Here is a 12,014-nt window from a genome sequence, read left to right as displayed (position 1 = left end):
TCACATCCCTCACAGCTGTGTGTCTGAGAAGGCTTTGCACCATCCCAATAAGCCCCACGGTCATGGAGGAAGGAAAGCGGAGAAGCCTTTGGTACTATCTGAGAAGGTCAATACGGCGAGGCAGCTCTGCCATAGCATCCTCCCTTTGCTCAAACCAGATGGAGACGAGGGTGAGCTCACTGGTACTGATTGTGGTGCTGGGGGTCCACTGGATCCCAGCCAACGTGAGGATGAAAAGCAATTTGTTGCTTCAACATGCTGACATCCACAAGAGCAGCCAGCTTGCCAAGAGGCATCAGGCATGAGGGGCACCACTCGGCAGGAGGAGACATCAGTCACCTAACACATCACCTCAAACTGCACTTGGGAGAACAGCGGGTGCTCCCCTGTCCCATCCCTACCAGCCTAACGCTCCTGCGTGTCCCTGGTCAGCAAAGCTCCTGAGCACGCGGCTGAATCCTCCCAGCTCTGCAGGGGCAGCCACAACGCTGCCCAAACGCTTTGCTGATTTTGTCCAGGAAACAGAGCACCGAGACTTTTTGCAGAGCCAGATGTGCCTCACTCTCCCCAGCACCCTGCCCAGACTGAGGTGGAAACGGGAAAGGGCTCCTGCGGCCTGCTCCATCTCCTACCAGCAGCCCTGCTCACCGCCTCCTCTGTGACCTTACCCACGTCCGCAGGCCCCCACAGAGCTGGCCTTGGGAGCAGGGCATCAGCTGCGACGCACCCCACCTCTGGGCCGGCGCATCTCTGCCCGTGCTGGATGCTCTGCAGCCCCTGAAGCGCTCCCAGCTCTCCCCGGACCCAGAAGGGAAACTCCCCTAGGCAGGGAGACCACACAGCCATGGACAGGTCAACGCATGACACCCTGGGGCAGAGCACAGCAGTGAGAGACCCAGCTTGGACCACAGCGTCCAACAAAAAGGTTACAGCAAAGCCTTCCTCTTCTCCTCCTCCTCTGCCAGCATGAAGCCAGCCTGAATAAGTGAAGCCAAAGACCAGCTCAACTTCGACAAGCACAACATGGTCAGAGAAGCACTAACCAACACCGCGGGGTGTCACCAAACCAACCACAGCCCTCACTGGTCCCCTCTGGTCCCCCCAGGCCAGGGCAGGGCAACGGCTGCCAACCCCACGGGGGAGAGGTAAAGCTTGGGATAGCGACATGGGCAACAAGCTGGAGGACGGGACATGGTCATCAGGCTGAACAGGGTCTTGCTTTAGCACTAAACCTTCCAACGGGACCTAACCTGGAGCTCACCCGTCGGTCAGGGGTTTATTCAAATCGTTAAGGCACTATTCTGGGCTGATGCTGCCGAGAGACAGCGGTGTCCCGCTCCTCCGTCCCGGGTGGCCAGAGCCACCCTCCCGCCGGTCCTGAGCTCCGAGCGCTCCCGGGGACACCCTGCCAGCTCCAGAGCGTTCTCAGGAGCCCGGCTCCTGCTGGGATTAGCAGAAAGTGCACACCAGAGCCCGGCTCCCCAAAACGGAACGGGCAGCAGACTGGCGATACCCCGAGACGCGATGCCACCCCTGGTTGTGCTTTCGCCTATCGGGGAGGAAAACCCGCCACGGGGAAGGAAGACACAGCGAGGGCTGCCAACGAGAGTACGCTGATGGTTTTCCAACGGGAACATCTGCTTGCTTGCCGCAGGCCACCGGGGCCGGCAGACGGGGCTGGCAGAGGCTCCTTCGCAGTGCCCACCTCTCAACCTCTTGGGAAAAGAGCCTGAATTGCAAGACCAGCTTTACAGTACAGGGATTCAAGCACCACTAGCTAGATTTCGGCTTATTATAAATACCGAAGCGCCGGCAGGCATTCATTCGGCTGGCGAGCGGGCACGCAACGCCAGCGAGCTTGACCCCGCACGGCGCAGCATCCTGCTCCTCTGAGCCCCGCCAGCATCCCAGCGCAAAGATGAAGCCGATGCGCGGGAAGATGAAATGCAGAGCGACGCCTTCTACCTACACCCTTACGGACGGGCGGCGGTGAGTCCCCCCCGCAACATCCACGCTCCTCGGGGAGGGCTTCCTCCTGCTCTCCCTCTCCGTAGCGAATGACGGGTGAGAAAAAGGGGAAAAAACCAACCAAAACAACCCCAAAACAAGGAGGAAGGGGGGCAGAGAGCAAGCAAAGCCTTGGCTCCCCAGGGGGAGGCGTTCCCGAAGGGCAGAGCCGTCCGTGCGGGCGCATGGCCGGGGTGGGGGGCACCTAGTTGTTGTTCGAATTTATCCTCCCCGCGGGAAACAGGGGAGGGGGCGGCGGTAGGTGAGGAGGAGGAGGGAGGGTCTGTGGAAGGGGATGAAGCAGCGGCAGGGGCAGGGGGGAGACGCCGGGGCCGGGGGGCAGCGGAGCCGGGCTGGCAGTGGGTTGGGGGGCAGCCGTGTCCGAAGCCAAGGGGTTGCTGACGCGGAAACATTTCTCCTTGTGAGCTTTGAGCATGTTGGAGAAGCGGAAGCGCTGGCCGCAGACGTCGCAGGGGTACGGCTTCTCGCCCGTGTGGGTCCGGCGATGCCGCTTCATGTTGGGGCGACTGGTGAAGCTCTTCCCGCAGATCTCGCAGATGTAGGGCTTCTCCCCTAAGCGGGGGGGAAGACGGATGAGAGGCTGGTAGCTGGACCGCTACCCCCCCCCGAACCCCATCCTGCCATCCACCCCAAGATGCTACCCCCATCCCACCGCTCTTCCCCCCAGGGTGCCTGCCCACTGGGGCTGGGGGCAAGGCGAGGGGCTCTCACCCGTGTGCGTCTTCATGTGCTCGTCAAAATACTGCTTCATGTTGAAGTCCTTGCCGCACCACTGACACATGAACTGCTTGTGGCCGATGTGGATGCTCATGTGGGAGCGCAGCTGGTACTTGTACTGGAAGCGCTCGTTGCAGTTCTGCGGGGGCGAGGGGGGGGCGAGCTGCTGATGAGCACCCAAAACACACCCCGCGTCCCCCCCAAATCACCAGCGTGTCACAGCAGTGCAGAAATTAGTTTTTTCCCCCAAAAGAACGCAAATAAATGGCTTTTTGGGACGTATCCAGCCAGGTCTGCAGGCTGGATGGGCTTGGGGTGGGAGGCAAGGTCCAGGCACTGTAAGGACAGATCCTGGCATTAGACAAATTTCATTGTAAGGTTGGTGGGACCCTCAAACCAGGAGAGGATGCAAAGTTTGGAAGAGCATTGGAACATCCCTACAGCTGCACTGGCACAAAGCATAGGGGAAGCCCCAAGAAGTGGAATATCTTTCCACCAAATCAGCATTTTTGTGCCCGTTTGAGAGGACGCAGGGCTGGGCGCCACATGGGATCTCACCTCACACTTAAAAGGCTTTTCCCCAGAGTGCTGGAGCGAATGGACCTTGAGGGACATGCTGCGCTTGAAGGACTTCCCGCAGGTCTCGCAGGTGAACGGCATGTCCTTGGTGTGAGCTGAAGTGGAGAGGAACAAGGTCAGGCACCCTCCCCGCACCCCGAGCACCCATCTCCCCAAGTCCTGGCTGCCGCTCCCAATGCCGGTGCCCAACCCCAGCAAACCCAAAGCCCTCTCGGGAAGATGTGCAGCAGGAACGTATCAGGTACTTCCCTAATTGCCTGCCAACCCCCCTTTTTTCCTTTTATTTCTTTGGTGCCTGCAAGCCCTATGGACCTGACCGCCGTTGCCATGCGCAATTTGCTTTTCAAAGCCCAGCACTGGTGTGGTCCGGTCCTCTTTTACAAGAGAAGGATGGTTACAATTCAAACCCTCCTTTGATCACTTCTGAGGTCTTTTTTTTCCTGGTTAAATAAAATAAATGAGATCCCCAGTGCCATGCCTGATTGCTCCAGTCCCAGCACTGAGCAGACATACGTTCAGCATTAAATACTGGGCCAAATTTCAAGGCCCCTGCATTGACGTGAGGAAGCTCACCCAAGAGTAAGCCCAACCCTAAAATCCCAACATGACAGCAACAAAAAAACACCCTTCATTGCCAAAAAGATGGATGAACATCCTCAACAAGCTCTCCCCATGGCACCAGTGCCTCCCGCACTCACCAACCATGTGTTTGCGCACATGGGCCATGGTGTAGAACTTCTTCTCGCAGATCTCGCAGGAGAACTTCTTCTCGGCATAGCCGTGGACAATCTTGTTGTGTTCGTGGAGGGACCAGAGCTTCTTGAACCCCTTCCCGCACGTCACGCACTGCAAGGAGAGGGGATAGGTAGGGAAGCAGGGGAATGTGCCCAGGCACCACCAGCATTTTCCTTTTACCAGGCTGTCAGCTTCACCCATTGAAAGGGAACATCGCTATGAAACCTACAGATCGAAAATCATAACGACCAGCAAGTCTGCTACAGACCTTGATACTTCAAAACTTCCAAAACTCAAATTTCTATCCATTGGATGAGGAAGGCACAATGATTTTCCAGGGAAGGATGTGGCATCTCCATCAACGGACGTATTAGGACTTGCATAAACAGCAGCTCATGCACCAAGGCCCTATTCCCAACTGGGGATTTTATTCTTGCACACAATGAAGCCCTTACATTAAAAAACGCACCCATCCCTCCGTGCATTAGAAGGCTGCAAAGAATACAGGAACAAGGAGAAGCCCAAGCGAGGGCAGCGCAATTTCAGTCTTCGGCAGATATTACGGATACTTAACTACTAAATGAGGTTTCCAAACATATCCAAATGGACCAAAACGGACCCAAACCCCAGTCCATCAGCACAAGCAGAACAACGTGATGTGCAAAGTCTCCCCCGAGAAGATACAGTAGAGATTTGTTTCAGCTCCGAGTTCAAAGTTTCTTGGAAAGTCCCCAGGAAAAGCTCCAACTTCAGCGTGAGATCCGTTCAGTGCTCAGGGGAAGATGGGAGAGCGAGGTCCGCAGAAGAAACCATGGCTGGAGCATGGGTACACCTGGTAGCACCCAGCCAAGGGACACTCCTTCCCCTTCATCTCTCTGTGACTCATCTTCCTCTTGGCCAACAGGGATAAAACCATCCCTTCTCCACCCAGGTGCACTGAGAAAATAATTCATGCCTTGGAGGCATCTAGCAAGGGCATGGCTGAGCGGTACCAGTAAGCCCAGCAGGGCTTAAAGCAGTGCAGGCAGCACAGCCTCCACTGTCTCCTACCCAGAGGAACAGACGCTTATTGATGGGCTTCCACCAGATTTTTGCACCGAATGAGGCTGTGATACCGTGGAAAATATACTGTTATGCCCTGTAGTCACAGTACCTTGCTATATATATTTTTATTTAGGTGCCTGGAAGGCAAAATTAGGGTCAGAGAAGCACTCCCAACACTTGTCGTCTTTATCTTGACATGCTTGAATACCAAGATGAGTAGTCCTCTGAGTTTCACCGTTCCTGAGTAAATACATCCAGGGATCAGAACAGTTTAATTCCTGTTTTAAGAGACATTTCAGGACAAATTCAGGACCAGAGCCTGTTATCAAAGACACATCAATATCCATTTTCTCCACTTTAATTTTAAAATTTCCCTGCAGCATCTTTCACTTTAAGGCAGAGGAAAAGCAGCAGATGTAGGAAAGCCCCCGGGCTGGGACCAAGCGCCCTGGAGGGCTCAGCTCTGTGTCCTCAGTTACCGCAAAAAAGAGTCACTCAAAAATGTGGAAGTCATGTCCAAACGAGGGAAAAAAATGAGAAGATAAATTCCTGCAGAGAAAAACCATACTGAAGCTGGCCAAAAAAAAAACCAAAAAAAGAGTTTGAGGAACAACTTGATTGATAAAGCAAAGGATGAATCGTTTTTCAGGCGGTGGAAGCAGATGCCTGCTACGGAGTCTGCAGGGCCACATCCCATGGTGATAAGAAATGATCACAGGGAGGGAGACGGAGCCTAACACTTAAAGCATCATGGATGAAATTTGGGGACAAAGCAGCAAAAGAAAGCAGCAGACCCGAACAGGGTAAGAGGAACAGTTCCTCCATGGATCTGGTTAAAAAACAAAAGACCATTATAGGTCTAGAGTTGAAAAAAAATCTCTTTTCCATCCAGCTATAATTCCATGTATATTGATAAAGTTATTCAATATTATCAGAGCAAATGAAGTGAATTTGGCTATTTATAAAATTAAAAATGCTCAACTAAGTGAGAGGTAATGATCCACGGTTTCCACGGAGGGAGGTCACCGCACGGGCAGTTGCGGTTCATCCTATTCAGAAATGACCTGGAAAAGGGATAAAAAGGGGAAAAAATAAAAAAGCAATGAGGTGACAGCGCCATGTTATCCATCAGGAGAGCAGATGAGCCTGAAGAAATATCCTGGGAAAACCCATTTTTAATTACACAGCTTTACGATAGGCTCCAAAACAGCAGGTATGGGAGCTACACTCATCCGTTCTGGGGAAAAGCATCCAAAAAAAAGCAATCTCAGGGCTGTGAATTTTTCAGGAAGATGCACCAAAAGGCTAGCGTGGGCAGCGGCTCCGTCACCCACTTGAGCCGAGACCACTCCTGTCTCCGTACTCCCCGCACGCCCCAACGCCGAGATCTGCTTCATCGCCCGTTTTATTCGGGGTGCCATCAGCAAAGGGCTCCAGTAGCACTTGGGTTGCGTTACCTTCGTCTAGGAGAGCTGCAAGATCATTTAAAATCTGGTCATGGTGGGAAGGACGACGGGCGAAGCTCTCCAGAAGTTGTCGGCTTTTTAATTAGTCGTGGCAACGTCATGCGGAACAGCTCGTTGGGGATTAGGAGATGGGTTGGAGGGACCTGCTCTGATGGGATGCCTACCTATCCCCCCAAAATTGCCCTGATTTGACAGAGTCAATTTGCAAATGCAGGATCTCATTAGCATTAGGCGAAAGACACACCGAGCCCAAGCCACACACGGATGTCAAATGCATTTGGAAATTTGCTAATACGCAAGCTAAAGAGCACAAAAGGCAGATTAAAACCAGTTTAACTCGTGTCAGCAAATCTTTGAATTAAGCTAAATTGGTTTCAGCCTGGGTGGGAACAGCTGGAGTGTGTCTCCATCAGGGGCTTGCAATGCTTTATCCCGATTAACTGAACAAACTCAAAGAAAAATTACTCCTCAAAAATTACTCCATGTTTCCACCCAGCCGGCCAAGGGGAAGCCACAGTCTCCCAGCATGAAACCTCCAGTCCCATGACACCATGGGACCCTCCCGAGCCCAGATACGAGTCACGGGTGAAGCAAGGTTCCCTCCTGTCTGCCATGTGCCACCCGCAACATCAAAAATACTATTTGAGCATGAGTCCATCCCATGGTGTAGCTGGGTGGGATGTCCTCCATGGTGGGTGAGATGTCCCATCATGGTGGGATGTTCACCCCTTGGTGGGATGTCCATCCCCGGGGCTGGCTCACCTGGATGTTCTTCTCGCAGTCGGTCTGGTGGTGCAGCAGCAGCTCGCTCTCGAGCAGGAAGCGTTTGCCGCACTTGTCGCAGATCTGCATGCGGCTGTGCGTGACGTTCATGTGCTTCTCCAGGTACCAGCGGTTGTTGAAGACCCGGGGGCACTTCTTGCACGGGTAGTGCTGCTTCTCTTCCAGCTTCACCTTTTGGCCCAAACCGTCCTGCTCCTTCTTCCTCTTCCTCCCTCGCTGGCCTTCCTCTTCTTCCTCCTCCTCCTCTTCCACCTTGGCCATCTCCTGGGACCTGGTTGCCATGGCAGGTTTGGTGGCTTTGGATGCCCGGCTGCCTCTGTGGGGCTGCCCACCCTTTTCCCTTTTCACCTCCGACACGTCTTCATCGTCGTCGTCATCGTCCTCTTCTTCCGTTGTCTCCTCCAGGTCTTCCTCCTCGCTGTGCTCCTCCTCTTCCTCCTCGCCCACCTCCGCGTCCTCCTCCTCTTCCTCCTCCTCCTCCCCTTCCTCATTCTCCTCCTCCCCATCCTCCTCTGTGTCGCACCCATCACCGTCAGGCCGCCCCATCACGGCCGCCTCGCTGGCGGCCCCCTTCCCCTCCGTGCCCTTGGAGACATTGAGGGTCTGGTTGTTGAGGTTCACCTCCACAATGATCTGCTCCCGGTTGTAGGAGGCTTGGCTGTCCAGGTCCTCCTCAGACTCCTCACCCTCCATCTTACAGACGGCACCCGGACCACCGTCCTTCTCCTCCTTGTAGTACTGCTTGGCTGGACCCGGCGGGAGCGTCCCACCGCCTGCTCCATCCTCCACCCGCACCGAGTAGGGGTCGTTGCCCTCCCGGGCGTAGATCTTGGGATGAGGGATGTCCACCTCCTGCTTGATCTCGCAGTAGTAGGGCGGGGGTCCGGCGCAGCCCTCAGCGGGCAGGGCCATGTCGGCGGCCAGGCTGAGCGAGCGGGTGTCGAGGAGGTCCTGGCAGGAGGAGGCGATGTTGTTCATCTGCAGCACGGCGGCCGCGTTCAGCACGTCCTGCACATTGCAGGAGTTGACGAGGAGCTTGGAGGTGTAGATGAAGTTAAGGATCTGCTGGAGGCCCTGTGAGGTGAGGGCCTCCAGAGAGAGCTCCACACGCTGCAGCTGCTTGTTTTGGGTGAAGAGAGAGTGGAAGAACTGGCTGTAGGCTGCCAGGACCCCCTTGTGCGCCGGGAAGATGCTCTTGTGCTGCACCAGCACAATGTCCACGTCACACAGGTCCGGCTGAAAGAGGCGCTGCTCGTTCAGTCTGTCCATCAAACACGTGAAGTGGAGGGCTACATCCTCCACCAGGGAGTACTCAGCCGAAGGGTAGTCAGTCGTTTTTTCGACTATCAGCTGTGGGAAGGAAGGAAATAAAATCATTCAGGAGGGCTCCTTCCCCAGGAAAACACCCGCCCGGCCATGCCACCTGCATCCCTGTCCATGCATCCCAAGTCAGAGGTGCCAACTGAGAAGCTCCACCACCAGCCCCAGCTGTGAGATGCCACCCAAGAAGCTCCACCAGCAGGCCCAACTTGGAGATGCCAACCAAGAAGCTCCACCAGCAGGCCCAGCTTGGAGACACCAGCCAAGAAGCTCCACCACCAACTTGAGTCTGGGAGACTCAACCAAGGAGGAGAATGCTCCAATGCAAGGACAGGCCAAGGCCGTACAAGCACCCACTGACATCCCTTCAGCCTGGGTAGGAGGCACCACAGCCACCACCAAGGAGGTCCAAAGCCTGGCTCAGCTGCCCGTGCTCACACGGAGGAGACGTCACACAGGAGAGGGGATGCCTCAACCTCCTGAAGCAGATAGAGGCTCCGGGGGGACGTTTGCTCTATCCAAGCCGAAACCAGGACATTGCCCCATGCAGGAACCCAATTTTAGGCACCAGCTGAGATTTAACCCCCTAAATAGAAGGAAATTAGGATTTTAAACCTCCCTGCTTCTGCAAGATAATTACACAAAACATAATATCCTCTAATATTCACCGACTTATGCCACGTGCTCTGACTGATGTTAGCAGCTAACTCACCGGCGGGGTTCACCGGGGTGATTTATGCGCATGTTTAACGCCCGTTTTAAATCGCCCGGGGAAAGGTGCTACCCGGAAAAAATCGAGTCAGGGAGTGGCAGCCCCAGGCTGGGAAACGCTGCGACCGCCAGCGCTCCCCGGGCTGCCTCTGCTGGATATTTAATTCAGCTCACGTGTATTTTGCGGGGTGCAGACCACCCCTGGATGCTCACCACCTCTCCCGGGGAGAACTGAGCCGCCCCATCCCGGTCTCCAGGATGGGTTGGGCCGCCGCATCCCAAACGCAAAGGATATCCCATGCCCTAAATCCTGCACCTTGTATTAAAAGCAGGTGGGACACCCCTTCCCCACCGCTTCCCATCGGCTTTCTGTGCTGACCACCCAATTCGTGGAAGCAGACAGATCTGGCCACGTCAACGCCCTCTTTCTCCGCCATTGTGGGATGTGACCAAGGACGTGGCGCAGAGCGGTGGCGGAGACGGAGGGTTCAACCTGCCAGGTTTATCCTGCACCTCCTGCTCCAAAAAGAATTTCTCAGCTCCCATTTTTTCTGGGACAAACGGCAGCTCTTGATCAACATGCGAATTCCAGCAAGACACATTTTGTTTATCTTCTTGTTGTTGTTGTTGTTGTGAGCCAAAGGCAAAAGCACACACAGACAAAAATGTTTAAATAATAAAAAAGGGTGTTTTCTTCTCTGTTTTCTCAACAAGCAAAAAAAACCCTCTGCCCCCTTCCTGCCTAAATTTTTTATTTTCACTGAATTTCTGCTCAGCAACCAACCCACCCAACAAACGGGTCGTCCCGAGGGCCCCAGAGAGCCCCAGCAAATGCTCGCACCCAGGGAAAACAGGGAGAAAAACAGTTCTTCTCCAAACCCTTGTCTCTGCAGCCTGGAGTGGGGCAAAGAGGGAGTAAATGAGGGGGTTTTAATATTTACTTTTTAATCTATATTTTATATTTTTAAAAATATCTTTAAAAATATCTTTATTTATATTTAAACTCTCTCTCTAGACATATATATATAAAAAATATATAAATATATGTATTAAAACCCCCACACTCTTTATATATATTTGTCGTAAAATGCTTCATCCCAGCTGGAACATCCATCCACCACCACCCCACCCCCCCCATTTTTGAAGCCTCGCGACTGCCAAGGACATTTCGACGAGAGGAACTTGGATGGCTCAGCCCCCTGCAAGCGCACAGAAAATAAATAATGATATAATCTAAATATCGAACGCCGAAGAGTCAGCAAGCTTTCAGCAGAGCGGTTTGCCGTTTGCCAGGGAGTCTCGCTATGAAAAAAAAAACCAAAAAACAAAACAAACCCTGAATTCAGATTTTTCCCCCATCTCGCCTCGCTCCCCAATACAGGATACCCCAAGTTCGGCACGACCACAGCCACGGAAAAATGGGTGCAAAACAGGGAGAATTGGGTCCGCCGGGCGGCACCGCTTCCGCACAGCCCAGCCTGGAAAACAAAAGCTGGGGTGGTTTTTTTTTGGGTTTTTTTTGCTCCGGATTGAGGTTTTTTGGCAAAAGGGGCTGACCCCTCACCCAGCGCCGGGGCTTGCCAGGCGGCTTTAATCAGTCCCAGCAGCAGCAAGGACAATGCGTGTCTTGGCCGCGTCCCGTCGGTGACTTCAGCCTGGGCTTGTCAGCGGGAGGTTTTTGCTCTTTATTGCTATCAGATGCTTTTCGTGAGCTCGCCTGGAGCTGGAGCCCCAGCCAAGACAAGAGGCGCCCGCCGGGGTGAGATCCTAAGAAAGACCCCAACTTGCCCCCAAAAAAACGTCTGGCAGCTCCCATCCCTGCAACCCCGTCAAAGTGGAGAAGCCTGATTAATCCCAATTAATGGGACAGTTAAACCGTTACCCCTTCCCCTGAGAAAACAAAAATATTTTAATTATTTTTTTTTTAAATTAAAAAATACTTCTAAATTTTTTTTTAAAAAAAACACTTATTTAAAAAAAAATTAAAATTAGAGCTTTGTGCTTTTCCACCATCACCACCTTGGCCCTCCGGGTCGGTTTAGTCCCACGAGCAGCCCGACACGGCACCGCGGGAGCCGGTCACCCAGCCCATCCCAAGCCCGGACTCGGGGCGCTTGCTGGGTGCAGAACGAGCCCCGAAGCTGCCAGCCGCCTCCGGGCACGGCCCTGCCGTCGTCGGCACCGAGGGGGGAAAAAAAAAAAAAAAATCCCATAAAAAATTATTCGAAAGCAGCGTGGCCACGAAGTCCCCACCCCGAGGGGACGGCGGAGCCTCCAGACAGCCCTCCCCGCCCTGACGCTGCCCTCCGGCTCTATTTTAAGAGCATTTTCAAGCAGTGCTGCCAAAGCCCCGTCCCGAATCGGCCGGCGAGGTGGCTGGAGGACGGGGAGGATGCTCGAGGCGAGGGGGGACCGCGGGACGCGGGCTGCAGAGCCCCGACGGCGGGCGACGCGAGGAGGAGGGAAGGAAGAGCGGCCAAAGCGGATGCTGACGCTCGCTGGACCGGGACAGCCTCTCCCGGAGAGCCACCAAAAACCCGCCGGAGGAGACGGAGCCCGAGCACAGCCCCGCTCCCTCCCCGCCCGCGCCCCGCCGCGTGCCTCGGTTTCCCACACCCACACCCGATCACC

At 54.4% G+C, this 12,014-nt stretch overlaps 1 protein-coding gene across 1 annotated transcript; it reads right to left on the bottom strand.

The window, feature by feature from the left end:
- Positions 1 to 2,212: 2,212 nt before the first annotated feature.
- ZBTB47 (zinc finger and BTB domain containing 47) lies at positions 2,213 to 8,636 on the bottom strand (the record flags this gene model as incomplete). The annotated part of the gene is made up of 5 exons (XM_081996725.1): positions 7,332 to 8,636; positions 4,023 to 4,170; positions 3,304 to 3,419; positions 2,740 to 2,884; positions 2,213 to 2,580 (listed from the first exon to the last, which is right to left on the bottom strand). Exons 1-5 carry the CDS (start codon positions 8,619 to 8,621, stop codon positions 2,213 to 2,215), a joined length of 2,067 nt encoding a protein of 688 aa, XP_081852851.1. The 5' UTR covers positions 8,622 to 8,636.
- Positions 8,637 to 12,014: the final 3,378 nt, after the last annotated feature.

The sequence above is a fragment of the Phaethon aethereus genome, assembly GCF_964289735.1.
Source record: "Phaethon aethereus genome assembly, chromosome: 2".
NCBI classification, from domain to species: domain Eukaryota; kingdom Metazoa; phylum Chordata; class Aves; order Phaethontiformes; family Phaethontidae; genus Phaethon; species Phaethon aethereus.
Note: the sequence above shows the minus strand (reverse complement) of the source record. Positions and strands in the feature narration are given on the sequence as shown.